Consider the following 22,418-nt stretch of genomic DNA (forward strand, 5'->3'; position numbering starts at 1 on the left):
AGGTATAATTTCTGTAAATACGGCACATCTGAACTGCTGTTTAGCAATCCAGATATGTGTTATCTCAGACTGTAAATGGACTGCTACTTGCTGAATATAGCACATTTCTCCACTAACTGAGCACTCAAGGCAGTTTTTACTACAAGTCACATTCACTCTGTGCTTTATTCCATGCTGCTTTAAAGTGCTTTTCTAACTATCATGCACACAGTCACACTCTGACGGAGACATTAGGGCTCATTTTGGGTTCAGTACTCCAACCAAGGACGCTTTGAAATGTGGACTGAAGAAGCCAGGGATCGAACCATTGACTTTCTGATTGGTAGTCTATTTCCTGAACCGTAGCCAGCTGTAACAGTAGCCTAAGCAAATTACCCAGCAGTAAGCTACAAACAGATATTTTGTATGTTCATAACCCATACAGTCAGATTATAATCTACAGTTTAATTAAACCTTTTTTGCAACTCTTGTCTCGATCACAGTTAGATGTATCCTGGGACACCTATGGTACGCTGGGCTGAGACCATGCTTTGAACAGGTGAGGCTCTTTTCTCCTTAAAAAGAAAACAATTAATAAAAAAACTTGAAGGAAAAGTTCTGGTGTTCAAATGCACATGTCGCTGAGTGGCCCCATGACCTGCTGGTTTGGTCCAATATCATTGTCAATCTACAGTATTTATCATCAGGTTAATTCTAAAGTTTCTTAGAGTACTTCGTTTTTGTGAATCAACTCAAGACGAGCAGAATAATTCTCCCTATTTTTATCGATAAGCCACAAATAATTTTCACAGCTGAGAAAACTGAGAACTGAAATGTGAAAATGAGTCTGTATGTCTGCCTTTCCAGAACATTTATACACTGTCATGCCCCTCTCTCACTCTGTAGTATGTTACATGCATGTCTGCCAGTTACTCTGAGCACATGGAGTAAAAAACGCCATTCTAACAAATCAACAAACAAAATTGCCTCCATCTTGGAAAAAAGCTGCTGCTGCTTGTAAGATTATGACTCAGCCCACGTTTTTCATGTAATTTTAAGATTTGTGATTTATGATGTCAGAAGTGTTGGGGGGGGGGGGGGGATTTCAATGATTGTTCCACATCATTATTTATCATTACTTTCCTTGTGAAGCAAGTGTTTTTGACTGAGGTAATGGACATGAAAGTGGTAAGTGGAAGGTTAATAAAGTCATTCAAAACCCTCTCATAAATCTCCACACAAAGGCAGAAAGTGGAGGGCCGAGAAGGAGCAAATCACTAGCTAGCAGACAAAGGTATAAAACTAGAGGGGCAGAGAGGAAAAGGCTTAAAATGTTGACATAAATGTAAGGAATAGGAGGATGAATGGTGAAATGAAGGAAGCGATGAAAGTAATGAAGAAAAAGGAAAAAGAATACTGATGAAGAGAAGCTGCCCAACTGCACAGGTAAGAAACAGTTTTTCCACATATGTTTAAACCAAATCAGGAATAAGTTTTTTGAGGAGACTGCAGATAAAAAAATAAATAAATAAAAAAAAAAAAATAATTTGCCCATTATGTCATCTTTTTTAATCTCCAAATATTGGTGTTACTATGTGCCTTAAAAACAGTATACAGAGCAGGTATTTTGACTGGTTTAAATGAAGCCATTAATTGTCTTCCTAAGCTTCACTCACTCTGGCTTCTGTTCATGGGCAAAGGTTTTTGAACACATTGTCAACAACAAATGGCCTGGCTTATTAAAGGTCAGCTCTCCGTAAAATCAATTCGTCTCAAAAACAGACACTGTAAGACATTGGCTAGAATCGGCATACTCATTGCTCATTGCAAGATGTGATATGTGACAACAAGCATAGATCTCTCAGTGTTCTTCGAGAATCAATTTCATTAACTTAGCTTTGCACATATAATGTGCTAGTATACCTGATAAATTGCAGTTTATAGTTTCTACAATAAAGAGGCAGTTATGTTGAATATTGCAATTGTATTTCTATTCTTAATTTTACCTATAAAATATGGAACTATGATTTTTTTTTTTTTAATGGATGGATATGATTTTCAAAATGAACCCAGTAATGGTCACGTTACACTTCACTCACCAAGACTTCTGCCTTAGGCTAAAAATCTGACCATGTGTCAACATTCATTGGTCTGCCTAATTAGGGTCGATTCCTGCACATTCAATTGTTATTTGAACCAGACACTGCTAGACATTTGTTTATTTTGGCCTATTGATTGTTCATAGCTATATTTAATATATGATACACAATGCATTTAGAAGAGATATGTCAGTGCTTCTGAACCTTATTTATCCACTTACTTTGCATACAGAGTCCATCAGTGCAGTTTTGAGACTGGAGGACGAGACCCTCGCAGTCCTTTCCACCATTCTTGGGAGCTGGATTGTTGCACTCCCTCCTCCTCCACTGTGTACACTCTGTTCCACAGGCTGACCACTTGCTCCAATCTGTCCAGACACCATCCACTAGAGGGAACGGATGGGGAACACGGGAATGAGAGACGGAAAAAAAGAGGGTTTAGAAGGAGGAGACTGAAGATAACGGATTCAATTATTTCTTAAACACTGTAAAATGTGGCATGGGAGAGTACACACATAAAAAGACAGAAATTGAATGCAGAAGCTGAGCACAGGACAAAAAATTGCCCAAATGTATACAGATACAATATGCCAGGATGTATTATGGAAAGAAGTATTCTAAATGAAACAGTCTTGAATAGAACAGAATACCAGTGCACAGTGTGGTGCAGGGAAGTTTGTGTATAGCCTGTCCGTCACAAGGCAGTCCTCCATTGAGAGGGGCAGGGTTAGTGCAGCTCCTGGTTCTTTTCTGGAAACCTCTTCCACAACGGCTGTTACACGGAGACCACTCTGTCCATGTCGACCAGCCCCCATTCACTGCGGAAACAGAGATCAGTCCCTTAATGAATACAGTGTTTTATCCACTTCTTAACTATGTAACGCCCACCCTCTTGAAGATACCATATTAGCAAGGGTTTCTGGGTATCTGTGGTCCACTCATCCATGTGTCCCAGAGCTTGGCGCTATTATATTGACCATGATTTGGAACGATAGGAATCTAAGGGCCTAGTCACACAGGCCTAGAGATTAGCTGGCAACCACTGGTTGCTAAGGTGGTGCAGCAACCTCGAGAAAATACACTCTCCAACCAGCTGGGGAATGCACATTTTCCTTAGTGACTGAAGATTTCTATAGCTTTCTATAGCTTAATACTGTATGCAGATACAGTCAATAAAATAAGTTGAACTCAATCTTTATGACTACTTGAATCAATGAATATGTTGTAGATTGTCTGAGATAATTAAAAAAAAATGATGATGATGCAATCCGTGATTTTAAAATGCCGTTTTATTGAACTGAAATAATTATCTTAGAGAAGGCTGCATGTGTCTGGAAGCTGAGTTGAAATTTAAGCAAAAGAGCTGGATTTTCCTGAACATCAAAACTACACAGACAATCTGCATCCCTTCAAGTAGCCTGCAGCTACTGCAGCATGATTTTCCACTGCTGTGCTTACATTCAGAAATATTCCCACTGAAGGGCACAGACTGACACAAATATGCAAACACATTAAGCTGTATAGCTGGCTAAACACATGTTAAATGACCAGTTATCATGGGGCTCGGAAATTGCTTAACCCGGTGTAGGGGAGAGAGAGAGAGAGAGGTGAACTGCTGCTGGATGAATCCTGCGGTTTGTTTTCCATGGTTTCTTTGAAACTCTTCACCTCCTTTGTCTCTTTCTTTTTGCCTCATGTCTTTCATTTGTGCTGCTGTAAAATGCATCTGCATCCTCCTGTAATTAGACCTAGCTGTTTCTTTGTTGTTTAGCATTATTGTTTCTGTGTTTCAAGAGAAAATGTGGCAGGACAGTGCAGACAAAGATAAGAGCAGACTAGACAGGCAGCAGGAGAGAAATCAGCTATAAAGTTAGAATGAGAGAGAGTTGGCATCTGGAGGGGTGGAATGGGTAGAAATTCCACTGCTGCATCTCGACAGCTCTGTCTCAGCCCAGTGGACAGTGCCCACTCCTTCCCTAAGACCTAATTAGAAATGTATCATCAGAAAGTAACCAGTAAATTCACACACAGACACTTTTGTCATGCATTTCCTTCAGCTTTTAGGCTTTTTTCTTCCTCACTCAGTTGTTGTCTTCCGCTGTTCTCCCCTACCTCACCTTACCTCTCGCCCTTCTTTCTATAGTTGCTTCATTTTTTCCCCCCTCCTGTGTTTTTTCCACTACTGTTTCACCTTGTCAACAGTGTCAGCCAGGCCCTAGTGGAGCCGAGAAGATTGAACCACAGATTGAACAATCTATTTTTGTAAGGATACATCAGTGTCAAACCACTCCATCTCTTGCTGTCTGTATCGAACAGGCACACACGCTCAGTTATTTTGATTGAAACAGTCCTGCTGGTGAATGGAGTCAGTGTTATATTTTGAGAGAGACACTGCGTGTGTGTGTGTGTGTGTGTGTGTGTGTGTGTGTGAGAGAGCGAGAGAGAGAGAGAGAGTGTGGGGGGGGGGGGGGGGGGGGGGGAGAGGGGGAGAAAAATTAAGTTGTATGAGGCATGGGCCTCCACAAAACAAACTCTTTCCTCTCAGCTTCTAGACAAAGCAACACTAGAAGAGAACCAGAAGTTTAGCGAGCTATTTAAAGATGTTTTTTGTTGTTGATTTTCACAGCTATTATTATGCCATATGCTGCTTTATCTATGCAGAGCTGGGAATCTTGGCAGAAAGTGGGAACATGTGGAAAGCCCACATGTTCTAATTTAGAACTAAAGGCAGGATTGGAGGGCTTTAATTGGGTGAGGTCAAGGGTGAGGTGAGAATATCAAGACAATCGCGAAGAGGAAGTGTTGGCACGGCAGTAGAGCTAATTTCATATGGCAGATGGGGGCTGGCTTCGCTGATCAGAGACTCGATATAACTGAAGAAAGCATTAAAAAAGGTGTCATATCATTATATTTCTAACATCAGAAATGAAAAAGTTTAGAGCACACATTAAAAATATGTATAAGCCAAATCCTATTGTTACAGCTTTTGTAGCCACACACACACACACACACACCTACACACACAGAAAGACATACCGACAAACTTACCATAAACAATAACGGTGGCTGTAGTGCTTCGTCTTTTGGCCACTATATTCTTGGCCACACACGTGTAGTTGGCTGTGTCAGAGAGACGCGCCTGCTTGATGATCAGGTTGTGGTCAATAGTGATATAGAAGTTTCTGTCCTCCGCCGGGTCGATTACCTCTTCATTCTTTAACCACTCCACCTAGGGGACATTCAGAGGGTAAATGGAGGTGAGGACAATGTCTTTTCTACACCAATGATAGGCAAAGAGACGTTTTACAGAGGACTAGTTTATTACTGCCATGAAGTGAAACAATTTAAATTTGACAAGATATCTAGTAAGTTATAGCGACGCCTTTTTTGCAACACATACTCCCTGTAGAGGAAATTATAATATTAGGTTCAAATCTTCTTTTCATAACTGATCCAGAGGATAAAATAAGAATACAAATATTAAAGCTTTCTTGGGTTTAATCTTGTTTTTAGAAACTTTTAGGAGTGATGTAGGACTTAGAAAGCGTGCTGCTGTCATCTTTTTTGATGGTTCAATGAGGAAAAGCTTTGAGAACATGCCATATTCAATAGTCAAAGGAAATAAATAAATAAATAAATAAGCAGCTGAAGGACAGGACGCCCGTTAGCGGCTCCCTAATCTGTCTTATGATCTCTCATGCTTCATCTTGTACTGTAAGTAACCCAAACCGCTCTCATGAATAGATCCTTGAGATTACAGATTACAAATTTACAAGCAAATTAATGTGTTTTATGAGGCAGGAAACAATAATAAGACTGATTGTGCATAATGAAATACCAGGAAGCTGCTCACGCACCAAGTCACAGGAATTAAACACTTGAAATCTGAATGACCCTCACTTACAGTGGGCCCTTAACAACAAGGAACCCTTGGGTGGCTGTAAAGGAAAGGAAAATGCCCAAACATATGCTTTCGAAAGGTACTTTGGGTGAAGGGTAGGACAGCGGGAAACTATTCTATTTATGAGCCTAATCAGATTTCCCGAGTGCTGTATTTACTGGACCAAACCCTCATAAATTCAGCCTGTCCAAGCTTTATGGCAGGCACATAAATGTCCAAGCTGTGTTGTTTAATTCATGTTGTTTAATTTCCTCCTCCCTTCTCATTAGGAAATGGATATCTCAGATGCAGAAAAGAGGAAATTCATTGTTATTCTTCAGTTTGCCGTTTACTCACTCTCCACTGTTATTCTCAGTTTTTCCACCCAGTTCTGAATCAGATTCAGTAGTACTCTTTGGTCATGGGGTGCAATGTAGCTGTGAATTCTCAATCTTAAGTGAGATGCTGTGTGACCTTTCAGCTTCCATTACAACATAAAGGTTATACAGAGAAAAAGACTAAGCCAAAGGAACAAAAACATTTATTTACAGTCAGACGATAAGCTTATCCTCATACTGTAAAGGTATAAAACAATGTGTTCTTTTCTGCGCAAAGGAAAAAACCAATAGAAATTACATTTGCAGCATAAAACAGACTATTTGGATCTCTTTTTATTTATGATATAAGAAGTGCTGTGGTCACAGGAAGCAATGATTTGACTATGACTTATTTTGAAGCATTGCCACAAGAGATGCAAATTATTCAATAGACTTAATGTAATGCAATACAAACCAAATCATGAAATAGTTAAGTTAAATAGTTATGATCTACTGTAGAACATGTATATACATATACATACATGTGTATAATATGCAGAACTATTCCAGTAAATGGTCCAAACACGAATTCTTTTATATATTTATATTTTCTTTGTATCCTGCACTAGGAAAAATTCTGTTGTAATGCCATTATGAATGGAGCGTGCTGTGACAGTGGTAATTTCATCTGAGCCACAGTTTTGAATCAGTGTCAGTTTTTTCCTGACAAAGAAATTGCCCGTGCCCTGCCATACCACACTGAAGTAAGACAGCGGTGCCAAAAGTCCCACTAATGTGTTTTTTTAAGTTAAGACAGCAGCGTTTCTTTATAATGACAGATTTATTAAACGTGGGGAAAAATAAATTGTCTGAAAGACATTTATTTTCTCAAGACATGTCAAGCTGTTCATCAATGTTTTCTGCACAGTAAAAGAAAGGGAAGCATTTCTTTTTGTAGGATATTATGCAGTGATTTTGCTGGTCTGGCCCACTTGAGATCATACTGGGTTGTGTGTGGAAATGAGTTTGAAAACCTGGATCAACAAATTAGCCATCACCAACACATGCCATTAGACAGCGTGGACGCTTAAAATGAATAAAATATGGCATTAAGCAAACAAATGTAACACTGTTTTTGGTAAAACTAGTCTCTTGTTCACTGTATTACAAAAATAGTCTCTCGTGGTGCTTTGGATGCTCATGTAATACTTATAATTTACTGCTACGCTGAAATTTCCCAGATGATCCAATGGAATGTTTTTTTTAAATTTAATTTTTCTTTTTTCCTCTTGCATTCATGTTAATCTAACATGCACACACTTTATAGAAAAGAAACAGAATAGGAGCGGAAGCATGTGAATGCGTGTGGGTAAACCAAGAGAGACAGGTGACGTGGGGGCGAGAGTTAAAATAACAAATACACATTCTCCCTTGAGGTTGGTTTGATCCAATCAGCCACCCTTTGCAATTCACACACATGCACACAGTCTTACACCAGCTGTGGCTAATGATGCAGTGGCAGTGGTAGAATAGCCACCACATGTGGTCTCTTTGTCTGAAGCCAACAGAGCACACATCAGTCTAACACGCGTCAGTCTTCAGGCGTCGTCAAAGTCCACGGTGGCTTTCAGTGCATTGTAACACTAAAGCTCACAACCCGTACAAACAGGCTCTCTCACTCTAGCTTGCTACAATTTCAGTGCAGCCGGTAAAACAAGAGAAATGGACAAATTAAATATAGACAGAAAAAAAGCAGTGGAATGCTGAATGCTGTTTATAGTGACCTTTTCTTTTACATTAAGTTATATTTATATAAAATACAAGTAGAGGAAATTCATAATGAAATAAAACATTTAAGGCAACAGTACAGTGACAGCTAGACCTGCAGAGGTTTTTGGTGATTGTGTTCCATTAAACTTTGCACTGAGTAAGCGAGCACTCTGCATCTATGGACAGGGAGATGTATACAGAGTATATCAGAGGATAACAAATATAGATGCTTAATAAAAATGCTAACATCTCCTCAGCTTTAAGGCAAACGGTGCAATGCCAGAAAACACGTACTATTAACAATAAGGTTTTCTTGTTTTTACTCATCATGCACAGAACTCCAGAACTAACAAGTTACAAATAGAAGGTCGCCCAGGTTAACTGAATGTGGAGCTTAAGTTACTGGAAGAAGAGTGGTAGAACAATTCAAATATATGGATATAGTTCTGAGAAAATGTATTTGTTCCTTTCCCGATTCTTAGTTTTTCCATATTGGTATTAATTAAAAGTTTTCAGTCAAAAAGCAAACTTTAATATCAGATGAGGAGACGCCGAGTAAATGCAAAATGCTGTTCAAACCTTCCTAGTCATGCGTGAAAAAGTAATGGCAACAACAACTGCAATTAAGTCTTTGTGATAGCTGATAGTCTTTTACTCCTTCTCTGTGCAGGAATTGCTTTAATTTGGTCAGACTGGAGAGTTTTTGAGTTGTTCAGAGGTGGACTTGCTGGTGTGTTTAGGATCACTGTCTTGCTGCATGACCCAAGTGGGCTTCATCCTTAGGGCATGAACTGATGCCTGGCAGAATTCATGTCTAATGTTAATTTTTCTTTGGATGGTCTGAAAGACCAAGCAATTTTTTTATACATGGATGGACAACCTAGACGCGTTTGTGGCATTTAATCATTCTTGTGTTGTTAAGCCAGTATAAAACAGGATGTCAAAACTGCCTGCTAATTTCTCTCACATTTTAAATACATTTTTAGCCCTCCTTGCACAGCCACTGTTGTTAAGTACCTGACAATGTTTTAAATGTCATGAATATTTTAGCAACGACACCACAAGTAGTTAGGGGGAAAAAAAAAATTGTGTTTTTCCTCGGTCATATTTTTTTTTTATTTTATCATGTTTTATAATCTGACATCTGTTGTTGCACAACATTGTAATCATATTTTAGCAGGGCTGTCTAGTGTTCAACAAAATCTCTTAACGGATGTTCATTATGCTAATGTGCAGAGAAGTAAATGCAGCTCTTTGGTTCCTGACCTCATACTGTGAGCACAGCTACATTTGTGCACAAAGTGTTCTATAATGTATGTGGCTGCAAGACTGAGTTAATATCTCAATTTTATGAATTGAACTGAATAGTGTACGCCGAAATGTTTAAATAGATTAGCAAAATCTCAAGGCCTGTGCAAGTATGTGTTTATGCACGCTTACCTGTCTCAGTGTAATTATTGTGAGTGAATCAAAGGTTCCGAGCGTCAAAGTTAACATTAAACTGATTTCTCTTTGTTCTTTTATCTTGCCCAGATGAAACACTAGAATTGACACCTCATTTTTAAACTTTCTTTTTCCCCAATTTTCACTCAAGCCTTCTCTTCTTATCTGCTTTTGCATTCTTTCGGAAATGTAGCTGGGTAATTATGTCATTGGCATCGGTGAGCCACTGTCAATATGTGACATATTGAAATCGCGTTTGAATTTGCGCTTGTTTTTTTGCTTTCACTTTGCAATCGCGTGAACTGTGTATAGAGAGCGACAGCACTGATTGGTGAGTGATGATAATTTGCGCACCAATTCCTCTGACATTGTCTTATTAATCGTTAGCTTACTATGCAAACATGACAAGTGAAATCTCCCGCAGCAAGCTTAAAAATGTGAGAGGTTGATCGCGCAGAGAATCGCTGAGCTTATGTGAGTGCGTGTGTAAAAGCAGCAGGATATATATTTTAGTTCTGCTGAGCCAAATAAGACAGGTCAGGGTGAAGAAGTGACAGCCAAAGAAAAGCTTACCAAAAAACGGAGAAGTTATGACAAATCAGACTATAAGGCAAAAAGAAAGTGCAGCTTTATGGTTTCATGGCCAAAATAATTTCTGTGGCTGCGATATGATGAGCTAAATAACCAGGGCTGCACATAAGTGGTCCGCAGGTGCGCATTAGCTGTCAAAATAAAAAACACTCACAAGGGTTAGGGTTAAATTTAAAAACTGTACTTTTGAGTTAAAATATATATTTATAATTTTAATAAATGACAAATTAAAAAGGCATGAACATTTTATTTTGTATCGAAAAAATATCGAACCGTGACACCAAAGTATCGAACCAAACTGAACCGTGAATTTTGTGTATCGTTGCACCCCTAACATATACATATACTAATTTGAAAGAGCAGACAAGGTGAGAGAGCGAGTAATCTACTAACAAAAATGTTACAGTGCAGGCTTTAAGAGCATGGCAATTTAAATAAATGAGAATTGATACATTTATTTTATTTATAGACAAAGTCTTCTGTTAGGAATTCTGCTGGATGGTGTGTCTATAAATCTGTGGGATCAATACTGATGTGTAGAAGAATACAAAAACATTATTTAGCTCTAAGCTCGCACGCCCATGCGTTAATGTTACTGCGATGTACAGTGTGAGGCTGGAGATATGCAAGTCAACATTGTAAGATTCATGCACTCATGCAACACTTTAGACACTCAGTCATAGCAATAGCTGCATTTTGACAAACATTTCAGTATGATGTTACTGGCCCGACACTAGAGAAGGAAATTAAAGTGGTCTGTGTGGTCACTGCAGAGAAAAGGTTCAAACAACCCTTGAGGCACCTTTCTGTGTAGAAGTGTGACTAAAAACTAGCAAATCAATCAGCCCACTGTAAAAAGGGACAAAAAATATGCATCCTTGAATGTGTTTTATATTGAGATTCTTCTCTCCCCGATGCTCCAGCTGGAGTTCATCTAGATTTTGCCCTCAAAAAAACCCCCAAAAAACAACAAAACAAAAAAACAGTATTACTGAGCACCAGTAAGACTAACAGGATACAACCAATGTTTTGGCACCTTGTTTACAGCTTTGAGAAAACGAGTCACACCAAGTATGCACTCACACTGATAAAACTCTCCCCTTCTTATTCCAAATAAATGAACCTGCCTAGTGACAGCTATTATAACCATTTCAGTCGCAAAATAAGATTTTTCTTTTTTTTTTTTTAATTCAGTTCAATAAAGTGTTTGCTGCAAAGCTTAGTAAAATCACTTTTCTCTGGTTCTTTTAAGTGTTTTTGTCCCATATTTTTATGGTCATAAAGTGAAACTCCTACAAAATACATATGTAATAAGCCCAGCTGCAAAGTTACCTGTGAGTTACATTTTGGCTTTTTTTACACAAGTTTTTTTTATCAGCATAAACATGAAATGTGTGATTATACATGCAAGTGTGAAAATATTTCCAGTGTTTCTGAGTGTGATCACAAACACAACCTGAGTGTGTCAGAAGGCACCGTTTGATACGCTTGCAAACACAAGCTGTAACAATGCCCTCCGTTTCAACTGTAACAGGATTAAAAGAAAAAAAAGTTCAGCAAGAGTCCATTCTTTTTTCTTTAGACAAAGAAATCAAAAGGGCTTCTTCGTTGAAAGGATAAAGGCTTTGTCTGAACAATTACACACTCACTTTGTTCCTGTTTTCTTGCCGTTTGGAGCTAAAGACTGACATTGGTTTGGCTACAGGTATACACTGTGAGCAAGACTACCAGATAAAAGCAGGTTTGCATTTCCCTGGCTCTCACTAACGCACCCACTTGTGGTGATAGATATTGCTGTACTGGGGAGTGAGCATATCTAAATATGCAAATACTTTCAGCTGTTTTCTAACTTAAAAACAAATCAAAACAGGAGAAAAGGTAAATGCATTGCATTTAATGACAATCTATTAAGATATGCATCTTTCTTTGGCAGTGGAACAAAGACGTGCCTGTATGCTATGAAAGATAAAAGTAGGCCAAGGCATAAAGGGAGAGAGATATATATTGCCTTTTGTTACACTGTAGTGCAGCATGTTTTGAAAAGCAAAGCAGGAACATCATAGTCATATTGTGTCACAAAAAGAAACAGTATAAATCTTGCAAAAGCAAAATAAATGGCAGACCACAGAGCAAGAAGTAAGATAACAAAACAAAGAGTATCTATGGCAAATGCTAAAATATGACATGCTTTGTAGAGCCACTACAAAGAGTCTCATAAGGGAGCTGATAACAGCTTAGTGATACAAGGTCTATGGGTAGAATCTGCCACTGAATCACAACATTAATTTTTCAAAATAGGAGCAGCCAAAAACACATCTATGCACAATAAGCACAATGAGAGTATGACAGAATACAAAATTGGCTAGTTAAATTACAACCTGATTCTGCAGTCAAATCACGGAAATCAAGCTGTACGCCGTGCATGTGTGAGCCCGTGTGTGTGTGTGTGTTTGGATGTGTCTGTGAAATGCCGAAGTGTTAATATGTATGTTCATCGCTGAGGATTATCCCCTTGATTACTTATATTATCTGGGTCCTTATGTGAGTGGGTTAAAGAGCTCTAATAGTGATTACCCTACCTATGTGTGGGTGGGAACTAAATATGCATTCGATTTCCATGTTTTAACAATCCAAACCCACACTACACCTGTTCCAGGAGGCTTCATTTCCACTGGGGTGTTGGGTGTCAGTGGAAAGAGACAGTAAAGAGACATTCATGAAGATTGCTCTTCAGAGTTTAGCCCTGTCACCTCAAGCTTACATGTTCTCCCCGCATCTGCAAGAGTTTCCTTCAGTTGTTCCAGTTTCTTCCCACACAGCAACGATATTCACAGTGGATTCCAGGCAGGATTATTCCAAGTGAGAACATTTGATATCATATGTTGTGCTTTGGTTTTGTCTATTTAAGTGCAGGACACAGATGTATGTGATTTGGAAACTGTATACTATGTGTGGACTAAATTACTTTAGTCTAGGAAAGATGATAATTTTAGTTATGGTCAGATGATTTTGATATTAACCAAGTGCCTCCAGTTTGTACTTAATCAAAAACACAAGGGATGATTTATTTTCTACTAAAGGTAAGTGATATTTGTAAGTGAAAAAAAAATGCTGCCAAAAACAGTCTATTGGTGAATGGCCTGAAATAGCTTTATTTCTTGGTTTCTGTAGACATTATCCACAGTGTCTTTGCTGTGCATTTGCATTACCATGTATTAACATATCCGTATGAAAGTGAAACTGCACGTTCCTGACAATCTCAAGTCATTAGCTAAAGAGCATATCACGGATAATACTTTGGCACAATATCTCTAAAATTAGGAACATCACGTCTCGGAGTGATGATGAAAAAATAGTTTATGCATTTATTACTTCTAGGCTGGACTACTGTAATTCATTATTACCAGTTTGTTCTAAAAACTCCCTGAAAAGCCTTAAGTTGATCCAAAAATGCTGCAGCGAGAGTACTGACAGGGACTACAAAGAGACAGCAGATTTCTCCCATACTTGCTTCTCTTGACTGGCTCCCTGTTAAATCCAGAATTGAATTTATAATCTTTTTACTCACATAAAAGGCTTTAAATAATTAGGCTCCATCTAATCTTAAAGACCTCATAGTACTACATCACCCCAACAGAGCACTTCACTCTTAGACTGCTGGTTTATTTGAGTACTTAAAAGTAAAATGGGAGGCAGAGCCTTCAGCTGTCAGGCCAATCTTCTGTGGACAAAGCTCCCAGTTTGGCTTCTACTTTCTAGATAGTCTGGATCAGCTGAATCCTCCTTTAGATATTCTACAATAGGCCTAGAGTGCTGGGGGGCTTCCCATGATGCAATGAGTATTTCTTCTTCACTCATTTATTTTTCCAGCTCACTATGTGTTTATACATCACGCTGCATTTAATCATTAGACATTATTAAATTTGTCCACGGTGTGTCTTTTGTCCCGTCTCCCTCCACTCCCTCCCAGTGGTTCATAGCACATGGTCGCCCCTCCATGACCCTGGTTCTGCTGGAGGTTCTTTCCTGTTAAAAGGGAGTTTTTCCTTTCTACTGTCGCCAAGTGCTTGCCCATAAGGGCCATCTGATTGTTGGGGTTTCCTCTCCATTATTGTGAAGACTTTACCTTACAATATAAATTGCCTTGAGGTGACTATTGTTGGGATTTGATGCTTTATAAATAAATCAAATCGAACTGAACTGACATTCGGAACAATCAAAATATATGCCCCAACATCGTGAAAGAGACCATAAACTAGGCAACAATGCACTTATAAAGGTAGAGCAAGGGCCGTTTTCCAATTAGCTTGTACAAGACTTTTAAAATATTTTTGGCAACCACAGCTATGCCCCTAAAGATGACCTTTAACAAGAATGCAAGTTTAAGGTACGCATTCGCTACACTTTACAGAGCCAGAAGCTATGTTAAGTTTTGTATTGTATGTGGTATGTGTAATTTCAGAATAGGATTTGATGTGACATAAATACTGGTATGACTTCGTGTCCAAGGCTGGAATCTGAAAGTACACTAACATACCCAGTTCCTATAGATGCTGAGTACTTGCTGCTTTTATAAGGAACTTGTATGACCTTTAATCACTCTCTCTCTCTCTTTCAAATGTCATCAAGGCATGTCTGCGCGATGCCTTGGTGACATTTGAAAGGTATGCCTGTCGCAAAAAATGCTTATTTGTATCTTTGGTGAAGCATATATAACTCCAGCTGTCTGACTGCCCTTTCCCACTCAACCCCCAGCCAGTACACACACTCAGATAGACACACTGACACATTACAACCAGATGTGCCACACTCATTATTACTGGCTCTGTTTGGCATCTATAGAGCCATCTCTGTAATTACCATGCCTGTTTCCATTATCAAACACTCACATATGCCCATATGCTCTCACAGACATTTAACAAAGCCACACGCACGCCAACTTAGTCCTCAAGAGCCCAGTCGCTCTAATCAGTGGAAATAAACAAGAGAGGAAAGGAGGACATCTAAGAACGAAGGAAAGAAAGAAAAAGAGTGCAAATGAAAGAGGGTCAGGGAAGACAGAGGTGGAGGGAAGGGAAGCAGGAATGAAGAATAAGACAACAGAGTGACAGTAGGAAGGAGAAAAAAAGAGCAGGTGTGACGACACATATTGAGAGGCAAAGACACAGATGAAGTGAGGGATACAGCAGAGAGAGAGACAATGACAGATGTGTGCTGGCAAAGCAGACCATCTATCTTTCTCTCCTGCTGCCATAAGCTTTCTTGACACAAACCCAGACAATTGGCTATAACTGTCTGTGTGTGTTTATCAGACGATAATACCAGCAGATGCCACACACACCTACACAAGCGCCAACCTGGGTCCTGATGTGTAGCTTAGTAGAATAGTAATCAAGCTATTCATTAGTGCAGTAACAAAGGCTATTACTGGCTAATCAACAATCTTCAAACTCAATCGAGGAAAGCTAATAGAAATTTAATCCAACAGCGCGCTTGAATATGGTGAAGACTGTCTGTGAGTGTGAGTCTAAGTGTGTGTGTGTGTGTGTGTGTGTGTGTGTTTTGATATTAGACAAAACAATTAACTCATTGTGTTAAGATGAAGAAAAAGACTTTGTTGTTTCAAACAATTACAAAAGCGTAACAGTCATGGAGTGGAAAAAAGACTAAAATAATTTGTCCTGGAATGTTTTCTTTAGAATCAAATAAAGATGGCACTTCAAGTGAAATCACTGTCTAAATGGATTAAATGAAACTACCATGATGCACCTGGGAGTTTGCGTTCACTCACTGTGCTCATAGGTAGACAATAGCTGAAGCTGCTATCCATGGCCATCATTCAGCATGTGAACATCTGCAAATTGATTTGGAGATCACTACTTACAGTAACACTACAAATTGTTTGATATGGTACACCAGGCATTTGTGCAAACATATATGTTTGCATATATATATATATAGTACTCAGTCTATGCATTTGCTTTATGCTCTCCATTTGAAAGCTTTCACATTAAACTGTTTTTTCCTTCCTGAACATCTAAGTAGTCTTTGCAATCGACCTGTTATATATCTAAGCGTTCTAACTTTACCACTTAAGTGTAAAAGTAGTAGCCATTGATTTGGACAATCAAGGTTAAGCAAATTTGCACAGAGCAGACAGTGTGTGTGTCTGAGTGTGTTCATTTTCCTTCTGTTGTTTAATTTATTGGCTTTGCTTTATCTGATAATTTGTAACTTTCTAACAAATACAAATGGCCACATTTTGGTGCCAATAAAAAGTCTGGACAAACTGACCTCGCTCCCAGCTCCACTGCAGTTAAGTCCTTAAGTATCTGAAGAATGACTGCTTTTTGTAATTATGCCGCTAACCATTTTTATACACATTACCTACTTTCAGATATCCAAAAGTAATTGGACACACGAATGTAGCTTTAAATATAACAATTGTAGCTTTAAATATAACAATTGTTTGTAATACTCTGTTGAAAAGGGCACTCTGCTGGACCATCTCTGTCTTCAGTTTTGTCTCCAGTCGATACAAAGCACACTTGGTTGGTCTGTTCATTCATTCATTCAGAATTCAACATACAAGCTAATCTTGGTTTCAAATATTAACTAAAGATCTTATATGATACTTTAAGCCAAATACTTATGAAAAAAAAGGAAACAAATTCTGTTTCCAATGAAAATAAAAATGAATGCAATGGTTTTCTAATAATTTAAACCTTTTTATTTTTAACAGTATAAAAATGACATGCCAAATCTATAATACTATGTATATATAACCAACACATGCCAATAAACATGAATTTTAAGGTTTTGTTTTTTAAATATAGACTTTGTTTTTGAGAAAAAAAGTGTAGTAAGCAGACATAACCAAACCCACCAACAGTCAAAGACAATGTGCTAGATAAAGATGCCAAACACAATACCAGAAATGTTGTAGTGACAGTGACTGTCACTGAATTATGTTGATTATATTACAATCTGTCGCCTACAGAATATCTGCCCTATTTCACGTTATTGTTATAATTGGCCACGTGTCCTGGTAATTGTGTCTACATCCCAACTACACTTGGGAGGTGATTAGGAAAATCCTGCTGTCCAGTTCTTCTGTGGGGAATTAACTACAGTCACAAACCAGTGCAATACATGCCAGGAATGGCCAGATTGCGCAGGTTAATATTAGGTCACTATATTGCTACATGGCATGCAAGCAAGTGAAATGTTTGTGTGTGTCTCTGTGTGTGTGTGGGCGTGTACTGTATACATGCATGCCAACATGGAATTTCAGAGGCTCTGACAGCTTAATTAAGAAGATGCAGGCAAGTGACACAAAGACCCAATTAACCAAAGTGACATAACTGGGTCGCCATCAGCGATCATCACACATGATGATCTGAAAGACACCTTTGATAAAATTCAGTTTTAAATTATTTGTGTTTATTTTGTTGTTTGTTTTTGTGTTTCTGTTTAATCTGTTAAAAAAATTAAACAGGAACACATTTCTATCTCCTGGTAATTTTTCTACTATGCTGTAAGCAAAAGACACATTAATTAGGGGTATATATATATATATGAATAAGGCAGTTTACACAGGTTTACCCTTAAGGTTACTGCAAAGACTTGATATGATAGATTTCTACAGTGTTTTGATCAATTGTTTTAATAGTCAACGTGTAAAAAATGTTTGTTTTTTAACATCAGTCCAGCAAAAATATGCAACTGCATTTAAACACATCTACCATGATTTTGTTTTTATACTTTGTTTTTTCTAGTTGAACAGTCGCTGCTGTGACAAAGAATAACAACAATGAAAGGAGTGCTGGGAGAGGTGTTTGCCAAATTTAAACCTGTTTTTTGTTTTTTAGTCAAAGTCACACATCAATCATTTTGTGATCACATCATACACAGTCTGAGAATTCTACAAAGCATTGTACATAAAAAGAGACAACTTGGTTTACATTTTTAAAAGAGCTCTAAGACTAGAAAATACATGGACTTGGGCTTTGAGGAAAAGTACATATAGGAGAGGAAAAAAATAACTCCATGTGCATTAGTGTGAGGAATAGCTGCGTACTCTCCAAGGTGTCCCTCACAGACAGAATTGGGACACAGGCGGACACCCAGTGTGACTGGGACAGGCCTACAGAGGCCGCTCTATGAACTAATGCTCTTGTGCAAAACGGTACACACTCAGTAAACGATGCTTGACGTGCAAATCATACATCAGAATTTTGCATGTTACCAGTATTTCTCTAATTATTGTACTTTGAATAAATTCACAATTATTTGTCTATTAGCAATATTTAATACATGTGCTTTTTACTACTGCGTTATCCCTCAAAACTGAAGTAATGCAACTAATCTGTTCACATTCAGACACGTAACCTTATGAGTGGCAGAAAGAACAGGACAATAGGGGGAAGCAGGTAGAAGCAGGTGATATGTAGGAGAGGCAAAAAAGGAAGTTGCTCAGCACTAAAGGAGGTCACAGATGTGCTGAACAAAAAGCTTGCATCGGCTTCTCCAGAGCGCACACATGCACACATGCACACATGCACACATGCACACGCAGACACACACACACACCTGCACACACATTATGTGTTACCGCTGAGATTTAACACAGGTGCAGATGCTTCACAGTGATCTATTAGACTCACCCTCTCATGTCAACATTCAAGTGTGGAGAGAGACAGAGGGAGGAAAAGATGGATGGGGAACAATCTCAAGAGAGGGCCGGATAAAGAAAAGGTATTTCCACGGCAACGGTGAGGGAGGAAAAGATAGAGAGTTAGGGGAGGCCGTGATTATGCCGGTGGAGGAGGAGGAAATGGGGAAAGCAGGCTAAGAGGAGATACCTATGGGTGATCCATTAAAGCTAAACCGGCACTGTCAACAAATAGGGAGAGGCAGCGAGAGAGGAAGGAAGAAAGGGCGCCCGTGGAGGAGAATGGAATGAAAAGAAAAAACAAAAAGGTGATGAGGAGGTAAGGGAGGCTACGAGAGGGACAGTGTGATTTAGAATTTTATATGGTCTGGCCACAATTAGGGAAAGAAAGATGAGGGGGAGAAGAAAGAGACTGGGTGGTAAATGAGTAGAAAAGGGAGTGGAGGACCAGTTGGTGAAGATATACAGTGGTAATCCATTAGGCCCAACAATTTGGAGAACATAAGAGAAATAAAAATCATGAGAGGAATGCATGGGAAGAGACGAGGCAAAGAGAAAAAGGGTAAAAGCAAAAGCATATTTCTCCTTAAATCAAAAACTGACAACAAAAAAAAAAAAAGAAAAACAAAGGTATTTAAATGTGCATGAGTGTATAAAATCCACCAGTAATTCCTCTCAGCGCTAGCTTTCCTAACCTATCTCTCTAAGCAAAAGAAGAAACAGACATTACATACAGTGGATAGACTACCACAATGGAGGATTGATGGATGGGTTGCTCTTTTGAGACTCGGTCCAGGTGGTTGGCGAATAAATGGGAAAAAGATGTGCAAAAAGTGAAGGAAGCAGAAGAGAAGGTCAGTGACTTGAAAGTGCAGTTCAAAAATGAAGGAGAAGCACATAAGAACATAGAATTTGTAACATTACAACTATTTTGGAAGCCAAAAATATATATATATATCCACCAGGAATGTGAGTGTGCAAAGCTTGAACTTTGAATTTTGCAAACACAGGTAGGCCATTAGTGGAAAAAGTACTATATCTAGTAGCTGCAATTGAAACAAACAAAAGAAAAAAGAATTCAAAAATATTACACAGCCGAATCAGGAGAAAACTACTCCAAGACCTCTTAGGAAAAGAAAATGTATGGGACCTGTGATAGCAGTAATAGCAGTTGAAGGCAAGGCGGAAATTCAGAGATGACAGTTTTGGGTGAGAGTGTTAGGGGATGGAAAGCTGAAATGAGACCCTGGGCTCAAATCATTAGACGAAGAGGCAAGACGAAAAACATCCAAATCTACTCAACAGCTCAGACACAGTCAAGGGAACATTTCCCCAAACAGATGCTGACCTAGTAACAGCTGGAATCAGAATCAAAACCTCCAAAAATCTAAAGTTCAAAAGGTAACAATTTAACTTGCCATAGAGGAACTGAGAGTTAGGAAATTAAAAAAGATTAGAGTCGTTCTCTCCTGCGTTTCAATACCAGATGCTGTACTTTTTGTTCCTGTCTCATCTGCAAAACCAGAATGCCACAAGGAAATATAATTCTAGAGCGACTCTGCAGCACACACTTTTATAGCAGCTATATGAAATATGGTGACACAGATTCAAGCTGTCATAATATGCAAGAACACAACTGCCTGACTGCTTGACCGCAGTCGCATGGTCGACGCCTTCATTTATTTATTTAAACAGCTGGGTGTTCCTCACAGATTGATGGATTCTCATTCATATTTCAAACAATTATTTAAATAGAAAAACAGATAGTCGCACGCATACGTTGATAAAATGGAAAAAAATAGATACATTTTGTTTACCACAACAAACGTTTCACAGAAGAGCAGTTGCATTAGGTGAGATTACAGAGGTTTCTCAAGTCTTTAAAGGCAGTGTAGCATCTAACCGACTATTCTGGTTGCTGTGAGTCACTGCTCAACTGATTGACAGGTTGCTAAATTATAGAACAGCCCCGTGCATGGTTATGGGTCAGTGCAGCAAAAGTGTCGAAGCTCTCTGTAGCTGTGTCTCTACTGCTTTATATCTCTGGACAGTGATGTATTTTGCTTCTCCCCCCCCTTTACTAAGTACTTCAGCATCACTAATGGGAACAACAGAAGACGAAAGAGTGGGGAATGCAAAGGAAGGTGAAAGGAAGCAAGATGCAGAGAGGGAGAGACATGGAGAAAGAAATATAGATGACATAAATACTAGGGGAAATGTACATTCCAAACTTATTTATGCACTTTAGTGTACACCTGTAGTGTCTGACTCAGAAGTTAACTCCTCAAGCTCTTTTATACTCAGGCGAGTGAGCAGTTCATAGTCTTAGAAGGTGGATGGCTGCATGGTTAAGGTAGTGTTTAAAAGTGACAAACTAAAAGCTGAAGATGTATTTAATTAGGAAAACCGAGGTTTTTTTTAACTCTTACCATTGTATCGTTTGGCTTTTAATAGTTGCGCATACCGAAAGCAGGTACCTAACAAAGGGAGTCTGTGTAGATATATAAAAAAGAAATGTGTGTGGATGTGTACATGGGCAGTACATGTTACAAGTGGGAAGCTAACACTTTTCAAACTTTTACAGCAAAGTGTTTGTATGCGGATGTCAAAGCTGATTCACTGTGCAGTGTAGGAGTACTGATGACACTCTATAATCATTAAAGCATGAAGAGGCTCTGAGCTGATTGGGGGCATGCTAATCCTTTTTAATTGACTCTCCAGCTCTCCAGTGTTATTAAAACCACCAAGTAACAAAATCAGCTTTGTTTTATTAGCCTGATCAGCTGAGCAATTAGAGGCCTTTCCGTTATTTGTGTTGGATTTTGTTGATGGATGCGTAGAGTAGGAAAATGGCGTATTTGCCTGGCTGCCTTTGTCTGGAAAAAATTCGATATTAAATACAATAACCGTTTTTAATTACATACAGATTTCATACATACACAGTTTAATAGAGGTAATGAATGTATTTGACTTCAATGCCAGAGATTTATCATCATTTCTCTCAGTTTGCAATGACTAATGTTGGCTTTCTAAAAGGCTTGACAATATTTTTTTCTACAAACAGCCACTAGAATGTTACCTTTTAATTGATAATACATGAACACATAATTGACTTAGCAAAGTCATGACTCATTCCATGCACGTTTGCCAAAGTTATAAGAACAGATGGATATAATATTGTTCCTATGAAAACAAGTGAGTCTAGCCATTGAAAAGAACATTTTAGAAGAATAATAAGGTTTGTCAATACTCCGTCTTTGAAGGTACATTTTTCCAAAAGCTGCCATTCAAAATGAAGCAGTGATTTTAATCTAAAAACAAAGAGCAGATGTTGTTATGGGCTACAGTTTTTTTCTTTATGGGATCCTGAAGAAGCATAGAAGCACTCTTTCTCTAAGGGCAGTAATCTGGCACCTTCTTCTGACACCAGGAAACCATGGATTATGCCACAAGCATCTTGGCATAGTGTTTGATTAGTTAATGTGTGAGAAGTGTCATGTTAATAAAGTTGAGAAAAAATGTATTTATATTCGATTTAACACCATTAAACATACAAATAGTATTAAAGGGTCACTGCAGTTTTAGACAATCAGGCAGCTTCAGATCATGAATCTTTGCAAATGATATTTTCTTATAATGATTACACAGTCATCATCTAATGATAA

The 22,418-nt window shown here is 38.5% G+C and overlaps 1 protein-coding gene across 2 annotated transcripts in view; it reads right to left on the reverse strand.

Moving 5' to 3' along the window:
* LOC113033572 (netrin receptor UNC5C) overlaps positions 1–22,418 on the reverse strand; it is a 184,688-nt gene that overhangs the window by 31,818 nt on the left and 130,452 nt on the right. For both annotated transcript variants that reach the window (XM_026187526.1, XM_026187527.1), the window contains exons 5-7: positions 5,127–5,307; positions 2,729–2,896; positions 2,300–2,464 (exon numbers count right to left, since the gene is read on the reverse strand). In XM_026187526.1, the coding sequence (XP_026043311.1) occupies positions 2,300–2,464; positions 2,729–2,896; positions 5,127–5,307 (514 nt within the window). The remainder of the gene's footprint in view (positions 1–2,299; positions 2,465–2,728; positions 2,897–5,126; positions 5,308–22,418) is intronic.

Source organism: Astatotilapia calliptera, chromosome 12 (genome assembly GCF_900246225.1).
Source record: "Astatotilapia calliptera chromosome 12, fAstCal1.2, whole genome shotgun sequence".
Taxonomy (NCBI): Eukaryota; Metazoa; Chordata; class Actinopteri; order Cichliformes; family Cichlidae; genus Astatotilapia; species Astatotilapia calliptera.